This window comes from Saccoglossus kowalevskii, chromosome 2 (genome assembly GCF_978046115.1).
Source record: "Saccoglossus kowalevskii chromosome 2, keSacKowa6.1, whole genome shotgun sequence".
In the NCBI taxonomy this organism is placed as follows: Eukaryota; Metazoa; Hemichordata; class Enteropneusta; family Harrimaniidae; genus Saccoglossus; species Saccoglossus kowalevskii.
Window position 1 is genome coordinate 28984236 of NC_140642.1, and position 22277 is coordinate 29006512.

Sequence of the window (22277 nt, forward strand, 5' to 3'; positions counted from 1 at the left end):
GCTTATTGTGTCTTTTCTTTTTATTTTCACTGGATGCTTGTAGAGCGTTTCTGCCAGAAAAGTATTTTATTTTCCTGAATCAAAAGTGCACACACAATTACTAATGCATTATTTCTGTTAATGCAATTTTCTGTAGTGTGACAGACTTGGTAATACTTGCTTAATATAATTGTGCATGTGTAATAAGGCCGAAATGTGCAGTTTCGAAAAATCCAACACAATCTAATTTTTAGTTGGCGACCCCTGAATCCACTAGGATTGAAAGCTTCAGGTCACGTACATAATTCATTTAAAATGGTGTTGCACACAGCCTGGTTTTGTCTCCCGTACAATGTGCTACCATGTTGATTCTGTCAATAGAGGTTCAATTAGAATCTGAAATTGGGTTAGGCGTAATCTAAAAAAAATATACAACTATTTTTTGAATACCAACCAGAAAAACTTGTATTTCATAACGTATTTCTTTAGGTAGATAGTCATTACATACCAAGTGATTTCTATCAAACAAAGCTAAACGTAGCTAAAATACTTTTGTTAGTAAAGTTGGGGGAAAAAATGAAGTTTATTTTTTAACGTCTGGTAGGAATATCCCTCCAATTATCCACTTCGTGACCTAGTTTATTGGCGACCCCCATTCAATGCGCATGCGCTGATCATAGTCCAATCAATTTCGATTAAAAAAACAACATGGCTGTATCCTTTCAAAAAATGAGTTTGCGGTTCACATTGTTCAACAATGTTAAAAGAAAGGTACGGACTTTTTGGTTATGCGATGGTGCAACAGGACATTATGCTGGCTTTGTTCCGCAACAATTGTGTTCTTCTACGTATGCCCCAGGCCGAAAGAAATTAGCTCTCAGATTAAGTAGGACATGGCCTTGGCCCCGGCAGATGTTGGCAATCTCACAGCGACCAACACCTGCTTCCAGCGTTGCCAAGAACACTGGAATCGCAACTCGACAAAACCACAATGTGTGTGGTTCAAGGACGATACACACGAAACGAGGCGAAAAAACAAGTTTATCTTCCTTTCAAGAATCGAAAACTCGGGCCTCAGTTCTTGAAAGAGCAGCCATGGACCCGAACCCCGGGGAGTTAAGTACAAGACGATGGGTAAGAATATAATACATGTATCTGATATTTGGAGTCCGCTATTGAAAATCTCTACAAGTAACACGACCAGAGTCTAGCTGTTAATACACTGCTTGTATCATTGTTCTGTTCTATGTCCCATGACCTGGAACAATACTGAATCAGTAAGTGCAGTAAAGTACTGTAACTTTTATTGAGTGACACGTGTGGTACCCATGCTGGCTTTTCACTGAAACAATAGACAGAGTGTATAACCAAAGAGAACTATTGTCTTTGGTTAAAACATGGAACCCACAAAAAAAGACATGTTAACAGGGTTCCTACAGATCCTTAAATGTCTTATTTATATTTTTATGTGTTTGAAGCCTTGTAAAAGTTTGCTACATTATGATCGTAGACATATTATTGACACATAATGTATCCACATAAAATACATTGAATTTCCACAAATATCAGAGAGGTCAGAAGTTTAATATGCTGAAACTTGTTTGAATTTCCATAATAAATGACTTGTTTATTGTGATCTGAGATCAACCAACAAAACTACTTGATTACCGTAATAATAAATAATCTATGGCCACAGTCCCTCTATCCCAGGTCTGGAAATGCTTCATATTCTATTGTTCCAGGGCTGGTTGTGGGTAAATAAACTGTTCACACTGACAATCACAAAGCTTAGCGTACACTAACTTAAGCATTGCAAACAGAACAGAACATATTACCGTGATTTATCAAAATACGAACAACTGAGAGAAAAACCTAACCAGATTACCAAAAGACATACCAAAAAATTAAATTGAGCCAATTATATCGTTTGTGCCCAGCCTTCCCATCATCCACGATTTAAATTAGTTAGAACTGGGAGATGTACAGGATGATTTAAGACTCCATTCTTCGTTGTTGAGATTTTCTACGTAAATACTGAAAAAGGCAGAAATAACACTTTGAGGTATACCATGTTGGGCAAGGCAAATTTGCATTCCAAAGGAAAGAGGGGTGCTTCAGGTCGACCTTAATAATGGTGTTTTGACTGTATAAGTGAACCAAATTTTATTCTTGTTTATTCAACAAACAAAAATATTATGCAGGCACACTTAATGTTAAACAGGCTAAGTATACTGATACATGTAGTTCTTCTGCATTTTCAACATATATTTCATACATTTTTTGAGTAATTCACTTTATACATGGAGTACATCAAGGCAGACATGCATATATGCACATGCAATAATTTTGTTTTCCGAGATGGCTGACAATTTTAGCTGTTAAAAACCCCCAGATATTTTGAAATGTCCACAAGCAGTCTTAAGGCACATGTTATTTGACTTTCTTCAAACTTGGTCGACATTACTAGAGGTCGATGTACACCACATTGATTTGTAAAGTCTACTCAAGATGGCTGTCTCAATCCATCTGTCAGGTCACTCAAATACATGGGCTTTTTGCATATTCACAATACTTGAAGCTATAAAATAGCAATGTAATGTAAGAAATGTTCACTATGCGCAGAACCATGAGCTAAATTATACCGGTACTTGACATGTATATAGTTTTGAGATTGAACACAAATAATGTATTTGCTTTGATCATTTTCTGAGTCACAATAACTATTAATTCAAACTTTTATAATAATAATAATTTGTGCTATGCTGATCTTTGTCACATTCATACATGTAACATGCGTGTCTCCATAGTGAAGAATACCACAAGATATAGGTTTCCATTCTGTTATAGTATACATCTCACATCCGAACTATTCTTATCACTCGCTTTATATCAAACAGAATTCTATATGCTTTAAAGCGGGAGGGTCGTCACCTGCGCACACGCAAGAATCGAGTCCCAAGCGATGATAACAACACGCGCTAAAAACGCAAAGGCTCATGTTTGTTTGTAAACAATGACATGCTATAGACATCTGGCGCATGCGCAGGTGACGACTCCCTCGCTTTAAAGGGGAACCGCTCAATCCCATGGATTGCACCAAAGAATCATGGGACACTATTGTTTATGTTGTTTACAATGTTAATCTATCTTTTGTTATCCATTGTTATTTTAATCCAGAAAGTAAATTTGTTGTGAAATTAATCTTAACTGGAAGGTGCCCCTTTAAGAAACATAACAAGGAATACACATTGCAAAATGGTTGTTTATTATATTTCATAAATTGTGTTTTTTTTACAGTAATTTAATATCTAGAACAAAAAATCCATGCATAATTAAAGTAAAATAGAAATAGTATACCTGATACCTGACCATACATGTAGACCAGTGAACAAAAGTTGTATAATGAAATTTACAAGTCCAAGAACACAAAACCGACAACTGACAACAATTGAGATAATGATTTACAAGCACAAAACAACTGACAAACCCACCACACTACAGTACATAGCAGGGTTCTCCATGGTTTGAAAATTAAACAGTCACGGCATGAACTTGGTTTTAACCTTAGATCTTATGTTTTAACGAATGGTTTTACTGATAACTATTTTATATATTTGACCCTGGCAGTAAAAATATGGGTACAGTAATATACTTTCCTAGGCCACATGTTCATTTTTAATCGTGTTGAAAAAACTTGCAAATTTTTGTTCAGTGGTGTTATCACCTCACGGTGACCTGCTACGATAATAAGCCGAAATTTTCAAAGTTTTCACACCTTAAAACAATGATCCAGTTACCCTGAGCACGATGAATCATCTTTGGAAGACAATGAGTGATGGCCTGTTTTGTAAACAATTCATTGTCTGGGACCAGTGCGAACAGGAAATATAACAGGGCACTGACAATTTAAACAGGGCGCCAATTTCAGATAACAGGGCGCGACGCCCTGTTAAAACACCATGTGGAGAATCCTGGTACATAGTAAAATCAGTAAAAGAAATATGGACCCCTTGTTGTACATGAATTGATCTCTGGTTTTTCGAAAAAAGTGTGAACGTACTGCTTTATGTAGCACCCGCCATATCAATGGTTTCTGTATTAATGAAGAAATGAGCTTTCCTTGACAGATTTGGTAACTAGATTTCATAACAGTAGCGCAAACTAAAGTAGTGTTCACGCTGCACGAAGTACAGGCTAAAATTTAAGCTAATCTCATATGTTTGCATATCAGATAGACCCAACTGCATTCACGCATGGGAGGAAACAGTTGTTAGCATTGGCTAAGGAACTCTCAAACTTGTTAAGAATATACAAAAATCATCAGTCATTTTAACTAGGATTACTAAGTACAGTAACTAGGAAGGTATACATTGTAGATTGTAGAATAACAGGAACTAGCACAGTCTCATCATCAGTTTATTTTTCTTAATAACAATGTCCTTAGATATGCTCGCGTTGATTGTCGTGTTGAAAATGGCATGCCAATATGAATAATTATGAATATAATAGTAATACTTTCAAATGACATTAAATATAATGGTGTTTTGGGCACTTAGCATGAGCTAAACGTTTACGGGACACTTCATAAGCCCAAGCTAAGAAACCGAACCAGGTCTTAAAAACGGCCCAGATTTAAGCTGTACTTAGTGTTTCTTATTCAGTGCTTAGGGTTCACACTCGTTTTCTTAGCACGGGCTAAGGTATTTGACCTGTTAGCCCTTGCTAAGGAGCTCTGCGTGATTGCTACTTACGTAGTGGTAACCATTAGTCTAAATATATATAATTCTGAAATTCATTTAGTAATGCAAACACTTTTAGAGTCGTGTATTCCTATGGATTCTCATGGACCCACCTAATATTATTCCTGGTCAGAACACTGTACCGGGTATTCCATTCTCTGCACGTAATAAGCTCGGTTATTAAGCATCCTTTTTTGGGGATGCCCGGTGGCCGAGGGGAAGACGTGTAGTGGCGTGAAGCTAGGCGATTAGGTGCCGTACGCGAGCGCCGGTTCGAGTCACGCACGCAGTACGTATTTACTATAATTAGACATAGTCTTTACCTTGCCGTTTATTCGGTGTTATTTGCTTACTTTACTTCCTATGTCGACAGCAACTATGAGTTTAAAAATTATTTCTCAGTACTTATTCACTGTTAAAATGCTGTACCATTACTTTCACCATCCTACTACAGCCAGATCTGAAGGCCTTTGCCGCATTCTGGCCATGCTGTGTGGCGCGTATCGCGTGGACGGGTTTCACGTTCTCTGCACGTAATAAGCTCGGTTATTAAGCATCCTTTTTTGGGGATGCCCGGTGGCCGAGGGGAAGACGTGTAGTGGCGTGAAGCTAGGCGATTAGGTGCCGTACGCGAGCGCCGGTTCGAGTCACGCACGCAGTACGTATTTACTATAATTAGACATAGTCTTTACCTTGCCGTTTATTCGGTGTTATTTGCTTACTTTACTTCCTATGTCGACAGCAACTATGAGTTTAAAAATTATTTCTCAGTACTTATTCACTGTTAAAATGCTGTACCATTACTTTCACCATCCTACTACAGCCAGATCTGAAGGCCTTTGCCGCATTCTGGCCATGCTGTGTGGCGCGTATCGCGTGGACGGGTTTCACGTTCTCTGCACGTAATAAGCTCGGTTATTAAGCATCCTTTTTTGGGGATGCCCGGTGGCCGAGGGGAAGACGTGTAGTGGCGTGAAGCTAGGCGATTAGGTGCCGTACGCGAGCGCCGGTTCGAGTCACGCACGCAGTACGTATTTACTATAATTAGACATAGTCCTTACCTTGCCGTTTATTCGGTGTTATTTGCTTACTTTACTTCCTATGTCGACAGCAACTATGAGTTTAAAAATTATTTCTCAGTACTTATTCACTGTTAAAATGCTGTACCATTACTTTCACCATCCTACTACAGCCAGATCTGAAGGCCTTTGCCGCATTCTGGCCATGCTGTGTGGCGCGTATCGCGTGGACGGGTTTCACGTTCTCTGCACGTAATAAGCTCGGTTATTAAGCATCCTTTTTTGGGGATGCCCGGTGGCCGAGGGGAAGACGTGTAGTGGTGTGAAGCTAGGCGATTAGGTGCCGTACGCGAGCGCCGGTTCGAGTCACGCACGCAGTACGTATTTACTATAATTAGACATAGTCTTTACCTTGCCGTTTATTCGGTGTTATTTGCTTACTTTACTTCCTATGTCGACAGCAACTATGTGATTGTTAAGACCCAATGTATTGTATGTACAGTAAATTGAATAATTGATAAATGAATAAAACTCGCATAATATTTCATTACATAATGTTCATTATAAAAATAAATAATAATCAAAGGTTTGGTTCATTATTTATATACTCTGAACATTGTGAAAATTGTTTATTCCAGTGTGCGTAACCACAGTCTCTCCACAGAGGGATTGTGGCGTAACCCATGCTGAACAGTGTATAAATAAAAGAAAAAACTGAGAATAGGAATACTTTGGTTTATTTGTTCAACTGTGACCCCTGACTATGACATTCACCATGAAGTCATCGCTGAGGAAATAAGTCACTTCGGTCTAGTTAGTCCCCGTTCGGACGGAGTCCGAAAACGGGGACTTATGTTTTGCCCTGTGTGCGTCCGTCCGTGCGTCCGTGATCACCTGTATCTCGAACATGCATGGACCGATTATGTTCAAACTTCACTCATACATCACACATTATATGGGACATATGCACATGCATTTTTTTCATGATCCGATTAACGATAGCCGAATAGCGGCCATTTTAAGGCCGAAATTGCATCAAAATGGCACATTTTCACCATTCCGGACCCGGATCTCAGTTATGCATGGACGGATTTCGTTCAAATTTGGTACATACATTAAACATAATAGGACCTTGATGCACGTCATTTTTTTTTTCGGATCAAGTTCGAAATGGGCGACTGGCGGCCATTTTGTTTTAAAGAATTCAGTTCTGGATCCGTATCAGAGACATGTCTGGATTGATCAAGTTCAAACTTCACACACACAAGGTACATCATGTCACAAATATGTATGTGCATTTGTTTCATGATCCCATTAACGATAGCCAAATGGCGGCCGCTTTAAGGCCGAAAATGCATTGAAATCGCACATTTTCACCATTCCGGACCCAGATCTCAGTTATGCATGGACGGATTTCATTCAAATTTGGTACATACATTAAACATAATAGGACCTTGATGCACGTCATTTTTTTTTTCAGATCAAGTTCGAAATGGCCGACTGGCGGCCATTTTGTTTTAAAGAATTCAGTTCTGGATCCGTATCCGAGACATGTCTGGATTGATCAAGTTCAAACTTCACACACACAAGGTACATCATGTCACAAATATGTATGTGCATTTGTTTCATGATCCCATTAACGATAGCCAAATGGCGGCCGCTTTAAGGCCGAAAATGCATTGAAATCGCACATTTTCACCATTCCGGACCCAGATCTCAGTTATGCATGGACGGATTTCATTCAAATTTGGTACATACATTAAACATAATAGGACCTTGATGCACGTCATTTTTTTTTCAGATCAAGTTCGAAATGGCCGACTGGCGGCCATTTTGTTTTAAAGAATTCAGTTCTGGATCCGTATCCGAGACATGTCTGGATTGATCAAGTTCAAACTTCACACACACAAGGTACATCATGTCACAAATATGTATGTGCATTTGTTTCATGATCCCATTAACGATAGCCAAATGGCGGCCGCTTTAAGGCCGAAAATGCATTGAAATCGCACATTTTCACCATTCCGAACCCGGATCTCAGTTATGCATGGACGGATTTTGTTCAAATTCGGTACTTACATTAAACATAATAGGACCTTGATGCACGTCATTTTTTTTTTCGGATCAAGTTCGAAATGGCCGACTGGCGGCCATTTTCTTAAAGAATTCAGTTCTGGATCCGTATCCAAGACATGTCTGGATTGATCAAGTTCAAACTTCACACACACATGGTGCATCATGTCACAAATAGATATGTGCATTTGTTTCATGATCCGCTTAGCAATAGCTGAATGATGGCCATTTTAAGGCCGAAAATGCATTAAAATCACGTATTTTCACAATTCCAGAACCGGATCTCAGTCATGCATGCATGGATTTTGTTCAGATTTAGTACAATGTGTTGTACATATGCAGGTGCATTTCGGTCATGATCTGCTTTGAATGTATATGTCACTCAAATATGAACGGAACGGGGACGTGTCATTGACAATGACTTGTTCACAAATAATTTAGTACAGCTACTACGACACAACAAAAAGCAAAACAAATTCACCTCTGTAGACAAACTATTTTGTTCATCACGTTTGCTTAGATAAATCAACCTCGGGTTAAGTTTAGTTCATTAACATGATCGGGCGGCCACCAACATCGCGAGTCGCTAAGCTAGGAACACGTGCCGCAATCAATAAAACCTTGATGCTATAAATCATACATCAATGTTCTTACTGATTTGTCTGATTTTGATATTGAAATCTGTTGTTATCGGCAATGAACCTTTTGATGTCAATTTTATTGTACTCCTTACCTCATATTTTGCCTTCTTTTTAAATACCCTTTATTTAATTGTTTCCAAAAACAACATCGTATTTATGTGGTGAATCCGTTGTGTTGAGTCTTGGTGCTCATTATTGGAATACATTATTACAAATAATCCGCATAAATTGACATGCGTATAAATTTCAACTTTAACAGTTAAGGATAGATTCAAACAAGTTTCAGTGAGTACGAAATTTGCTTGTTTACTGATTTAATTGCATGGTTTTTTTTCAATAAAGTCGCAAATAAATAACTATTCATTCGTTACCCTGTTTAAAGTCAGATTGTGTTGGCGAACTTCTATCGGGACCGAGATAAAGTTTTTTTCGGCATGTGCCGAACGTGAATGCCACTATAGTTTTATTTACAAGGTGATAACACTAATCCCCCTAAAGCATTTATGTGCATAAGGGTCCAGTCAAGAACATTGATATGTGCTATGTTCACACGGCAGCATTTTAGCCGAGCCGAACTACTGCTCCTCCCACCGATTAACAGGAGATTATCTCCAATGCGTTCATACAGTCAGGGGCTGAACAAGAGCCGAGATTTGCCATAGTTCGACTCAGTTCGGTCAGAGCCTAACGGAACAGTGCCCACGAATAATTAGTGTGAAAAAAAACTGAAACTGGCTGAAAACGATATTGTGTCGAGCTTGTGTTGTTTCTTTACATGGCATGATTTTGTTGATCTGGGATAAAAAAAAAAACTCACGATCGAGTCTGGCGTTATGATTTGGGTAATACAACATGTAGTATCCGAATAAACAGGAAACACGGCAGCTGAAATGTGTTACAGCCTATTCGCTAAAAGTTGTTCAACTGCTGTGATATGTGTTACAGTTGTCAATCTAAACCTACTAGGAACATGTCACCTTACCGTGACTGCTTCTACGATTTTTATCTCTGGTGTCTTTAAAAAAAAAGTATCCTTACTCTGCAAAATAGATATTAGGGCGTGTACGTCTTCGTCAAATCAGAAATTGTGTGAAGTTACGAACGATATTGTCTCCACCATAATTGAAATGAGAGGTAACTTGAAGAAGACGATACAGGGCATGCAAATTTGGGCTCAGATAGTTGGGCCCTGCGTATACGTGGTCGGGCCATGTCGAGGCTCAACCCTATCGGAGTTCAACCCTGAGGGTTTATTGGAGTCGAACTGTACTAATTCTGTACTTTGAATTGCGTTTATTACATAATAGCTTCTGTCAAATTTAGACGATCGCATCAAGACATTTGCTTTACAGTACAGTTCTCGCGGAAGCTTTGGCTTTTGTGGCATCATTGTCGCCTACGCATGGCTTCATTGTCGCCTCAGCATCGCATCATTGTGGCATCAGCTTCGCGTCATTGAAAATTGAAGCTGTGTTCGCCTCGCTATTTTGTGGCATCATCGTGGCCTCAGCTTCGCAGTCTCATGGCATCAACATGGCATCAGCTTCAACTTATTGTGACATGAGTATGACCTCATTATTTGCACGCAGAAGGGCAGTAGACAAAAACATGTACAGAAGTTCGATATGTAATCGATTTGAAATTCAAGGCGAATAAAATAATATGATCAAGAGTATTTATGAAATTTTAAAAAGATATCTTGTTTAATTATTTTAGTGTTGCGAGTATTGGGCACCAAAAACTTTGCGAAGTACATTACAATCGGCAAGGTGACGAGTTTCATATTGACTGGAAGGAAAATCGTGATAAATTCAAATCATACGATGCAATCGTCGTTCTGATACAACACAATTTACTGTATACGAAGTGAAACTGTTCTTGTTATAAAATTTACCTTTTTTCGCTCATTTTATTTGCTGCTAGAAGAGCAGATTCAGATTCCTCATTTCGGTGGTATTTTTCTGTGTTTCGTTTAGTTTTAGCCGAGTCCTACCCCATGCCCGGACTACTAAAACATGCAACACACACGTACGCCGCCTGGTGCGTCGGCGTCATCGCCAGTCATCTTGATACAAAGTTCCAAAACAAGTGCGTACATTTCCAACATATGATTGGATGGTTGTGGTGGCGTCAGTCTGGTAAAATTTGACAACAATTCTCAAAATTGAGTCACGATCAGTGATCTGTGCTCGATCTATACGTACTTTAAAAGTATTCTCACAAACATATTTTCGAATGAAAACGAGCCACATGCCCTGTAAAAAATCGAATAGCACTTGACATGCAGAAATAATTTATTGGGCTTCAGAAAAAAAAACGTGTCCATTTCGTGTGGCGTAAATATTTGGTCACCAGCCGATGAACAATTTGAAAATCATGATTCACACGGAAGTCCTTCGATACTGAAAATCATCGACCTCAGTCTGGTTTACCTTATTTCCCAACTTGCAAAACTGATTTGTATCTCAGCCCTGTTTTTTTTTTTTTTTTCTTTTTTTTGAACTGAGGTAAAATCCCATCCATTTGTCAAAATATACCGATGTTTTCCAGTGAATAATTGCGAAGCCTGTCACAGCACAAAAAAAAACACTTTGTGAATCGACGATGGAGATTGGATGGTACGACGACCCTTCAATTTGCGTTAAATATGTTTTGTTACAACATCATTGATTGGCTGAGAGTCACCTGATCGGAGCACAACCTGGGTCACAGAACCATATTAGTCCGTATTATCAACAGGACTTTGCGAGAAAACCACACCCACATTTTCAACCATTTTAGCGCGGAAGTTGCCAACAAATGTCGAAAACTCGTGAATTTTATAAATTCGAATAAAATAAAGCTAGCGATTCGTAAGACTGGTTAATAATATATCCCCCGATGCTCTTCGATTTTTTTATTTCAAGGTGAGAAATGGATACCAGTAGTTGAAGTTCCATCGATTTCAAGGCGACTATTTAACCGCGACAACTCTACGCTCTGTTGTAGTAAAACAAAAATACAATAAATAGTACTTGTTTAATTATTTGGTTTTACAGCCCGCAAATTACGGGACATGATCCCCATGAATTGCGATAAATAAATGCTGATTGTGTTGAATGACGGACGTCGGGACCGTTTGGAGAAACAAATTACGGTCGGTAGACATTTCAAACAAATGAAATTATTAACGAAAGACGAGATTTTTCTAGGTATTTACGATCATACGGTCATACCAAATATATACAAAATTGACAAATACACAAAGAGGTGTAATAGTAGGTCATTTTTATTTTAGCCTTAGAAATATTTTCTTTCACTCAATCCACGTCCATGCGTGGGATTTCTATTTAGCTTCATGGTCCTTCGGCTTGTCTTCTGCTTGGGGGGAAACAACAATAATTATACAAATCGTAAACTCAACACAATCAGGAAAAGAAACCCAGACAACCATGTTGTACTTCTGTTGAATACATTTTGTAGCAGTGCGTCACGTCGGAATATTGTCTAAAATAAAATATTCAATCCCAGCCAAATCTAGGTCAAAGGGTCAGATTGCGTGCATATAATTATAGATAGTTAAAACAAAAAGTATTTGAACTTTTGACGGTTGTTCAACATCTATGCACGGTTACTAAACTAGTAACCGTGATCTATGAAAACCAGAAAATTTTTAGTAGTCCGAATTGTTGCACGGTCGAAAATAAAACGGAAATTGACCGGTCAAAAGCGGAAGCGGTCAAGAGGTTTGGGGGAAATGAGTAGAGTACTTCTTTGTTTGATGAAGCGATGCTGATGCCACATTGTCGCCATAATGAGGCCACAATGAAGCGAAGCGATAACCGCCTAACTTTTTAATGTCGCGACATTGAAGCGATGCTGAAGCCATAACAATGCCATAATGATGCGATGCTGAAGCGAAGGTGAAGCTGAAGTGAAGCCAAAGCTTCCGCGAGAACTGTACTGTATGTTGTAAAATATGACTAGAAAGCAACACATCAAATGGTCAAGTTCAATTCATTGCCTGCTACATGTATATGAATTTTTTTGACTGGTTGGTGAGACTCCAAATTCATTTTTTTGTTGGATTGTTCTCTGCATATTGACCCATGGTCTACTTTTCCCGATTAGGTGGTTGTTAGGCGTCTTTATGTATATGCTCATTATATGTTCATTTCTCAAAAGGACCATATGCTACATGTACTACTGTAGAATACTTTATTTTTGCTTGGAATTTATTTTCGTTATTTTCTCTGAAGGGATGATTCAGTGTAAATAAAATCCAGTGAATACACTTTTTTTCCTATATTTCACATTAAACTCGTCAAAAATCAGTGAAAATAAATTCCATACAAAATGCCCAAAAAGCCTTTTCAGCGAAAATTTATTCCAGCGAAAATAAAGTATTCCACAGTATACTAGTATGCATACAACACGACACAAAACCGGAACAGGAAACAGGGCCTGTAAACCTCAATAACTATAAACCCAGTACTAAAGCAGGTGTTTGTCTCCATGATAGTCAAAAATGCCAAGATAAATCGGCATCATTTTCTGGTTACCAGTTTGTTTTTTTACTTTTATTTGACTTTTACTTATTGTCATACATACATTTACAAGTTTACCCAGTATGTTTAAAAATTTGACCGTCTTGTTACTTTTTTCCTGTATTTTTAGTGTTTGTTTTTTAGGTCTTCAGACTTTATTCCTTTAGTGTGCTTTTCATCAAAACCCCAAATATGAAGTACAATAGCAATAAAGATCCTCTTCTATTCTATTAGTTGAAGGAAATCATGATTTCACAGGAGCTTTTCCTGGGGCTGTTTTCTTCAGTGATATTTTCAAGGAAATAATCCATTTTGTTTAGAAGCATACGTATATTTTTAAAGACACAACATTGTTGCCATGGATAAATTTTGTCTGACATTGTTGATGTAGAATGGGCTTCTGCAAGTCAAAAATGAACAAACAAATGTCAGTTTATTTGGGAGAATCATAACAATATGAAATTTCAGAATTTTGAATAATCTAAAGTGACAGCTGAGTTAATCTTCAGTGGAAGTGTTAATCATTCATTGTGGCAACATACACTACGTTCATGTTACGCGATCTCGGCATGTGCCTAAATTTGTAATCCTTCATGTTTGGAGAAGGATTACAACAGTTGTATTTATGTGCCGAGATCTCTAACATGACATGAACTCCACTATATTCTACTGGGACACCTAATACACCATGATATCAACATATTTACATGTATGTCCATAAACGTGTGCTTTTTGCTTTGTCCCTGTAAGTAGTGAGAATTGGATGAACTTGCTATGCGAAACTCACCCGATGCTATTCTGGAAGTGTTTGATGTGATTTATACCAGAAATGCCCATTCTATAGGCTAGTATATATACATGTTTACATATTGCATGTATCACAATTTTAGCACCAATCTATTATTTGTGGCAAGCAATCAAGTAAAAGGTCATCGAATGGTTTTTAATAATGGGTAATATTTTGCAATTTACAAAAAATATTAAAACAATACATTTTAATATATCTGTTTTTTTTTATCCCCAGACAGGTACTTGTAATTGCACCTCTGTGTAATTGCACCTGTATCTCAGACCTGCTTAAACTAATCTTTTTCAAACTCCACACAAACATTATACAAAAATTATCAGGGATTGCGTTAACCCCATATTTTGCTTCCCGGACTCCAATTATTGAAGAGGGACCCAGTTTTTCAGGCAAGCTGGGGTCCAATCTCTAAAAGATATCCAGGGTCAAATTTCAATTTCTTAAAATTTTCTAAGTGAGACTTGTCTTGCCGAGACACTAGCGCAAGCCCTGTACATGCATGTATGTATGTATAGATTTGTTTTGTTATACAATTCCAATGGCCGAAGGACATCCATTTTAGTGCTTAGAAATTCCTTAAAATCAAGCGTTTATGCCATTCAAGAACCAGCTGTCAGTCATATATTTGCAGATTTTGTTTAAACTTGCTACATACAAGTACATTATGTGACCTAGAGGCTAGATGCACATCACTTTTGAAGATTGTTTTTAAACTGGTCAAGTGATGGCCATTTGGTTTTAATGAAAGTCGTTCTAGAGCCGTTCTCTGCCATGTCTTGACTGATCACATTCTTAATTAACACATTGTGCATCTTGGGGATATGCATGTACTACATTTATTTTGTGATTTGATTCAGGAAGGCCAAAAGGCAGCCATTTTAGTTCCAAAATGTATCAAAATCAAGCATTTTTCAAAAACCAGATCTTGGTCACATAAAGACAGATTTTCTTTGAACTTGGTGTGCATACATTGAACATAATGAGAACTTGTTCTTTTAAATTTGATTAAAAATGGTCAAATGACAAAAATTCTGTATTAACAAGAAATGTATCTGTCATGCTTTGAGTGATTGTACCGGTAATCAAACTTAACTCAAACTGTATTTTATGTCATGTTTTTTAGTATGCCTTTGTTGGCTAACTCATTATAGTGGTGTTTATAATTGAACAAAAGGGACTCTGTTATGTTATGACATGCATTGTTTAGATGGGATTCAAAATCAAACATTTCTGACATTTCCAAATGTACTTTACTTTAATGTAATTTTTAGTTAAAAGTAATATTTTCGACTAATTTCATATTATACATCTAAGTACTACAGGTAGTCATCTCTCAGATTTGTTCGTTTTGTGATAATATCTTCAATTCTTGAATTTTGATGAATATTTGTGTCATTTAATTCTCAACATTTGTTTTTCTTCCAGGTATTGAGAACAGGACATGAGAATGGTATGTTGCATTATCTTATCACCTGAATCTGTATCTCTGACTGAACATGGAAGGTACTAACCGAAGGAGCCACGACGCCTCTCAAGTGGCCACTTAAGCTTCTTAACAGGCTTATTTTCTTTTGTTTCAACCCAAGTTAATCCTGATGAGGACATTGTCTAGCTCATCTTTGATGTCAATGATAGTTTGCGATTGTTTACACAAGTAACGAGTTAGCGGAATATGATACAACCCTGCCGATTTTTAAATGTGACCATAAAATATATATGTGCATTATGAAACTACGGTCATCACACATGCGCATTCGGTTGGTTTAGGTGTGAAAGGTCAAAATACATATTTCACAACCGGAAATTCAACAGATGAACGTTTGACTTCACAGATTTCACATGTTTTAGTTATTAGCAACTGTAACAAAAACAAGATTTCGAGTGTCTACAACAAAAATTCCTAAGGACTCCTAAAAAATATTATCACAGAGAAAGTGTCTAGGCATGCCCTTATTTTGATACTATCTTTTCTGGTGGTGTTCGCCGATACCCGGTGGTCGAAATTGACAATGGTTCCATTGAATAATGCAGTCGTTATTATCACAGGCAATCATTGATTAAGTCTCATCACCATTACAAATACAAAGAGATTCACGATAATTCATCAGTTCTTCTCTAATCGATGTTATATCTGCTAATTTTTCATTAAAGTTCGCCAAGATCTCTGGAAACAACAGCATTCAAACTAGACGCCATTTTCAGCATTTTATATGCGAGGTTTGTCTATCGCTTCCGAACATGCTCAGAATATTACCGAATGCTCGAGACTGGCGTAACCCATTGTACGAAGGTGTTAAGAGCTAACAGTTCCAATGTTTATGAACAAACATTGACAAACGATCATTGGGCAAAGCTAAAACAATAGCGTTGTTGCTCCTTCCATTAGTACCTTCCATGGACTGAACCACTCACTTTTATCATTCATTTCTTGACTTTAGTATAAATAAAGAAAAAAGAAAAGAATTTGCTGTGCATGTGCCTCAAAATGTTTTTGGGGTTGTGTTCATTGCCTAAAGATATCATTTTTACCTTGCTAGTGTCATCAGGGGGAAATGTCTGGCGTCGTTGTCGTTGCTAATGTTGTTAATGTGTACAAGATAACTTGTGTAATTCTATTCCAAACTATCAAACTTGGTTATGTTATTAATCTTAGCTGGTTCTTGTCTCTGTTAAAAAAATTATATATTCAGATAAATGTGAACTGTCTCATTATGTTCGTAGTGTGATGAATGTATTACATGAAAAGTAAAAAGCCCCCCCCCCTCCCCCTTCCCCCCTAGTAATCATATTGCATCATCTGCTTTGTTAGCAAATCAACCTTAGCCTTGAAGTATGTTTCTAATAATAGTTACAATTATTGGTGCTTCAGTGGTGCCAGAAGTTTACGGTATTCTTGTTTACTGAGAATCTACAACAGATTGGAATGTTGAATACCAACTGTACTCTTGTCAAAATATGTCATAATCTTTGTGGTAACACAATATTTGAACTCTATGCAGTCAAAGTATATTTACTAGTTTATCAGTTCAAATTAGGCACTGTGATTTTGTTGACTGATTTCCCAATGTTGTTTCAATCCTAATACTTGTTTGTATTCAAAATTAATTATGACAATGCATATTCATATTGAAACAAACTAATATAGGAAATATTATATAACAAAGGGCAATGTCACCAGAGTTTAACTATGTTATTTTTTGATTGTTTTGTATAATCATTTTGAAGCTACTAGCATGATATTGTCATAAAAATGTGTTAGTGATAAAATTTGATGGAAGACGCTGATCTCTTTAATTGATCCATGCTCAGTCAAAATACTGGTAAAACATATTGTAGATCTGTACAGCTTGTTCGGGTTTTTTGGAATATCTCTCAATTGTCTTCAATATCTTCATCACACAGGAGCTCCTTCTGAGCTTTCGTTGATGCGTTTTTGTAATACCTGTTTGTATCTTTCTTACAGTTTACTTGTCATGGGGTAGAAATTCCCTAATTGCACTTGTAGGAGGAACTAGTGTTTACATGCAAGATCAAATTCCTTGGGCTAAAGAAGCAGCAGTAGGTGAGGCAGCTTTTCTAAATGGCTTGTCAACATAAGTATCAAATTTTCCTTACCAATACCGCATGTTCTTACTTAAATGGCAGAGGTGTGTCCATAGCCAAAGGCATACACTAAATGCAATTTTTTGTTTACATGTACTAGGGCAAATACAGTGAGTTTAAAATATTAAGATGAAAAAAAGTACTGTAGAATGACTTTATTTTTGTCTGTTTGTTATTGAAAATTAGGTTGATATGATCATGATCCTATTCTGTTGTAACAGATTTGTTTCCAGAGCGATATATTTTCTGACCAATTATGTTCAAACTTTAGAAAGACATCATACATCATCTCTTCATTTGACAATCCAATTCAGAATGGCCGAATGGTGGCCATTTTATTGTTAAATTTTCATCAAAGTTTCACAATTGGATCTTGGCTGTGAATGGATGAATTTCATTCAAACATTGGCCAATATGGTCCCTGCTGCCCGTGTGTGTGTTTTTCAGATTGGATTCAAAATGATAGACGGGCCATATCTTTACTATGCTCTGACTGTACATGTACAAACTTTATAAAATGGGAACTCGTGTTTTGACCTCTGTGCATCTTTGTGTCTGTATCTCTGACATGCCTGGTTCTATTACATTCAAACTTCACAAATACATCACATATCTTGAGCAACATATGCACGTCCATTTGTTTCATGATCCTATTCAAGATGGCCAAATGTCTGCCATTTTTCTGCTGAAAATTCATCAAAATCAGGCATTTCTGCCATTCCATAACAGAATCACTGTTGTGTATGATCTCTGTAATGTATGGATGGATTTCATTCAAACTTGGTGCAGTACATACATTAGAAATTATGGGCCTTGATGCCTGTCATTTTGTTTTTCATATTGGATTCAAAATGGCTGACTGATGGCAATTTTGTTTTAAGAAATGCTGTTTCAGAACTGTATCTCTGACATGCCTTGGCCAATCATGTCCAAACTTCTTATATACCTCATACGTTGCATTGCACATGTGCCCATATATTTGTAAGATGATCCAAATTCAAGATGGCCTATTGGCAGTTATGTTAAATCACCAACATCAAGCAATTTCTGTCAGATCCAGATCTCCAATCATAGATGGATGGATTTTGTTCAAGCTTGGTACATACATTGGACATTAAAAGATCTTGTCATTTTGTTTTCCTGTTTGGATTTTCAGATTTTGGAATGTCATTTTGTTTAAACTATATCACGGTAAACAAAACTATACTTCTCAAACTTGATGATTAACAGAAACTAAGTAATGCAATTACTTTTTTTGTGATTTAATTCAACTGACCAATCAGCCAAATACCATCAATAACTTGACCTGGATATGTATATTGTCGTGCCCTGCCACCTTGAACTAAACAACATGAATTAATAACCCACCATGTATTATTTATTTTCATGTCATGTTTAAATAAAATTTGCTCAATTGTGCTCATGAAACACTTATTTTAGCTAAAAGACCTACCGGTAATATGTACACCAGAATTTTGTGCTTAAAACTTTTTAATTATTTGTTTTCATCCCTTCTCAGGACTGTTTCTTCTTGGTGGAATTTCCTTCTCAATCGGCACTTTTGGATATATCATATCGACAATCGCGCTGCGCAAAACAATGAGACTCACATTACCTTTTGTGATTTGGAACTGTACACATGCTTCCATCAGTCTACTACTTTTCTCTTCCATCATTGCAATCTACCTGGGTTATGTGGAGGAGGAACCCACAACAATTTCCATTGAAGACTCCCATAACATGTAACTATCGCTGGTGGTCACTTTAATGATAAGAAGAATTACTAATACGATACCACTGGAATGGTACTCTTACTGATATACCAAACTGGTAATAATATTCAGAGCACTTTATATAAATTTGATTGTACACCATTGTACTGCTGAATTTGCTTGCAGTGCCTTATCTACGCAGGTTTTCAGAAGATGATACATGTAGTCCTAAGCTGATTAAAAGTAGTCCTTGGCTCTATGCATTCGTAATATAGTATCAGAAAATGTGACGTCATTAAAACCACATAACTATGATTCACCATTATTTCATGTTAATAAGCCGGGCACATAGAGCTCATGGGGGGATATAGTGGTTGCCAGCTTTCCGTCCGTATTGTGTCGTATCTGGACTGATATATAGACATTCAACCATTGCTTTATTGAATGTATTGGGCTCATGCTGTGATCAACTTATTTAATAACCATTAATGTTTATGTGATCTCATTAAATATGCAAAAAACTATCATATCTAGAGCACTAGTTGCCGCTAGACATTCAAACACTATGTTTCAGTTGCTGTTTGTTTCAACCTTCATCCGTACCGCCTGTTTTAATAACTACTACATTCTTTCATGAGCTGTGAACGACCATCTTGATTCTACTGCACTCAAGTTAACAACACAACCTTCACATTTGTAGATGCTTCAGTTATTTGCAGGAAATGATCATTCTTATAACAGTAGCTTGCATCTTCATACAGGTATACCCCATGGTAAGTTGCCTGTGAGCTGAAAGGAATTATATGCTAATTATTATACAAATAAACATTTACATGATATTAGTCTATTTAGTTTTAATTTCTCATTGGTAGCAGATGTTAGTTAATGCAGCTAAATAGTTTCTGAGGTCATATTGTCTCTTCCATACATATTACATGTATGCATTCATTCAGTTACAAATTAATTAAAATAAGCAGTATTGGTATACACATCTTGTTCATATTCTTTAATTCCGAGTTAAAGTATTAATTAATACCAGTGAAGTCATTTTACATCATGTATGCATTTTGGTGATAATCTTGCGTACATAGGATTTTCACCGAGACGATTAGTTTTGTTTATATATGGTGTGTAGAAATGGATAATGTTCCATACAGGAGAAGCGTAGGTTGCTAAATATCCTCCAGTGTGTTTACAAAACCTCTGATACACGGTGTCTAGTTTCAAGTGGAACTTGTTCATATGAAATATTATTTACAACATATTAATATTTGATAGGTTTATCTTTTCTTCTACTAACTTTCTTTAATTTAGTTATGCAATTATTTCTGATTACCCACCCATGGATGTGGCTTTACTTTATTTTGTTTCCCAAATTTTTTATAATTGAATACTTGGCACTTAAAAAAGGCGGTACAAAAATACTTACTAATAACAAATTTCAGCCTCTTGTTTGAAATGAATCAACTTTTTAATTAATAATTATAAGCATTTACCCAACCATGGATAATTTAAAATAATTGCATTGTGTTTAATGTTTATATTTACTCATCAGGAGAGGAAAAATAAATACTTAGTACATAAATGTAATGTAAATAAAACTGAAATACAACAATGGTGTTTCAGTATCAATTCCGATAGCAATCTATTGAACACTTTAACAAGAAGATTCAAGATTTGTAAAATAGATTTGAATATCTTTGCAGAATAATGGGTGCTATGTTGCATAATAAATTTACATTTAAAATACTGAAGCAACAATCTCGTCTGTTCTTATGACTTTTGAACTATGATCCATCATAAAAATTGACCCGGGTCTTCTTCGTTGGTAACGGTAACCATAATTTAGATGCTGCATGCCACTCATAGCACTGGTTACAATGTAACCACCAACTTTCAAGATGTATACGAATGATAAATTTGTTTGAATGAACATGCAATGGATCAACACTTGGATTAGTAAAAAAAAAGGATTAATAGTTTATTATCCTTTGTACAATACCAAATACAGTATGATGTTGATTGAATCATAGTAGAAGGGTACTAACGGTAATCAACACCGGAAGAGGAGGTGGGAGTGCTTGTTGGTCTGCATGGTGCAGCATGCCAACCCTTCCCTAAAAATACTATGTACATGTAATAACTGGTACTGTCATATCCATAATGTAGTAAACCTTTTATCTAAATCCTCCACTTTTAGCTCATCACATAGATTATCTCTGCTTACTATTGTCATTTATTTTCATTTCATTTGAATGTTGCTGTTGGTTGCGACAGTTTATGTGCATCTGAAAATTTAGTAGCGTTAATAATTGATGTTACACTTGTGATCTCCATGGTAACTCGTCTGATATTTTCAAAAATATGCATAAATACTTTATAAATGTTATTACCAGGCAACAGTTTGATACCTTGCACTGTTTATGGCTTTTGTGCTCACACTCTGAAAATGATCTGTTAAACAGTGAAAATTGCTAAATTATTTAAAATTACACTTAAGCCATGAAACTGTCTACCCCGGTACTACCAAGTTGATATCATTATTGATAGACTGAAACATCAGTTTTAAAAAGCTCTAATTATTGATTCTTTGTTTTTTTTATGGGGAACGTTTTAGAGTTAAATCTGTAAGCAACCATTAGTTCAGAAATCTCCAGGATTGAGAGGACTTATTTCTCCACAGCCATTGGATTGTGTCCGAAGACACTATGGCCAACACAGGGCCTCCTGACGATCATGATAGGTGCACTGGTTGTGGCAGATCATGCTAAATTATGGATAATGGTAATTGTGAGGATTGGTTGCCAGAAACAACATTGTTAAATGACCAGATTTGTGTTTTGAGCGACTCCACCAGCTTTGGTACAAGCAATGTGACATCAGCTAGAGAGTTTTTTTGAGAAACAACCCGGCTTCTATGGTAGACCAAATCAGACCTAGCTCACGTCTGTCACTGAAATTTCTTTCTGCAGTCCTGGGTGGAGGCTGATTTATCTGTGTTGCGTGGTGAGATTGACCACTATTTTGGTCTATGGAGTCACCAGTTTGACGTTTTTACACAGCAACTTCGTGTTGAAGAGAATTTCCTCTATATTCAGAGATAACAGAGGCAACTTTGGGACAAGAGTAATGTAGGATACCTCTACCTGCCTGTCCTGTATCGTTCTCTGCAGGTCACCA

At 36.8% G+C, this 22277-nt stretch overlaps 1 protein-coding gene across 1 annotated transcript; it reads left to right on the top strand.

Annotated features, from left to right (window-relative positions):
• The first annotated feature begins 685 nt into the window (after window positions 1–685).
• On the top strand, window positions 686–20858 carry LOC100369275 (uncharacterized). Its single transcript, XM_002735165.4, has 4 exons — window positions 686–1113; window positions 15208–15232; window positions 17246–17344; window positions 18905–20858. Exons 1-4 carry the CDS (start codon window positions 688–690, stop codon window positions 19129–19131), a joined length of 777 nt encoding a protein of 258 aa, XP_002735211.1. The 5' UTR covers window positions 686–687; the 3' UTR covers window positions 19132–20858.
• The last annotated feature ends 1419 nt before the right edge of the window (window positions 20859–22277 follow it).

Coding starts and splice junctions, on each gene's coding strand:
- LOC100369275 (XM_002735165.4), top strand. CDS start 688: ATGGCTGTATCCTTTCAAAAAATGAGTTTGCGGTTCACATTGTTCAAC. Junction 1,114..15,207: donor AGTTAAGTACAAGACGATGG/GTAAGAATATAA, acceptor TTTTTCTTCCAG/GTATTGAGAACAGGACATGA. Junction 15,233..17,245: donor GAGAACAGGACATGAGAATG/GTATGTTGCATT, acceptor TCTTTCTTACAG/TTTACTTGTCATGGGGTAGA.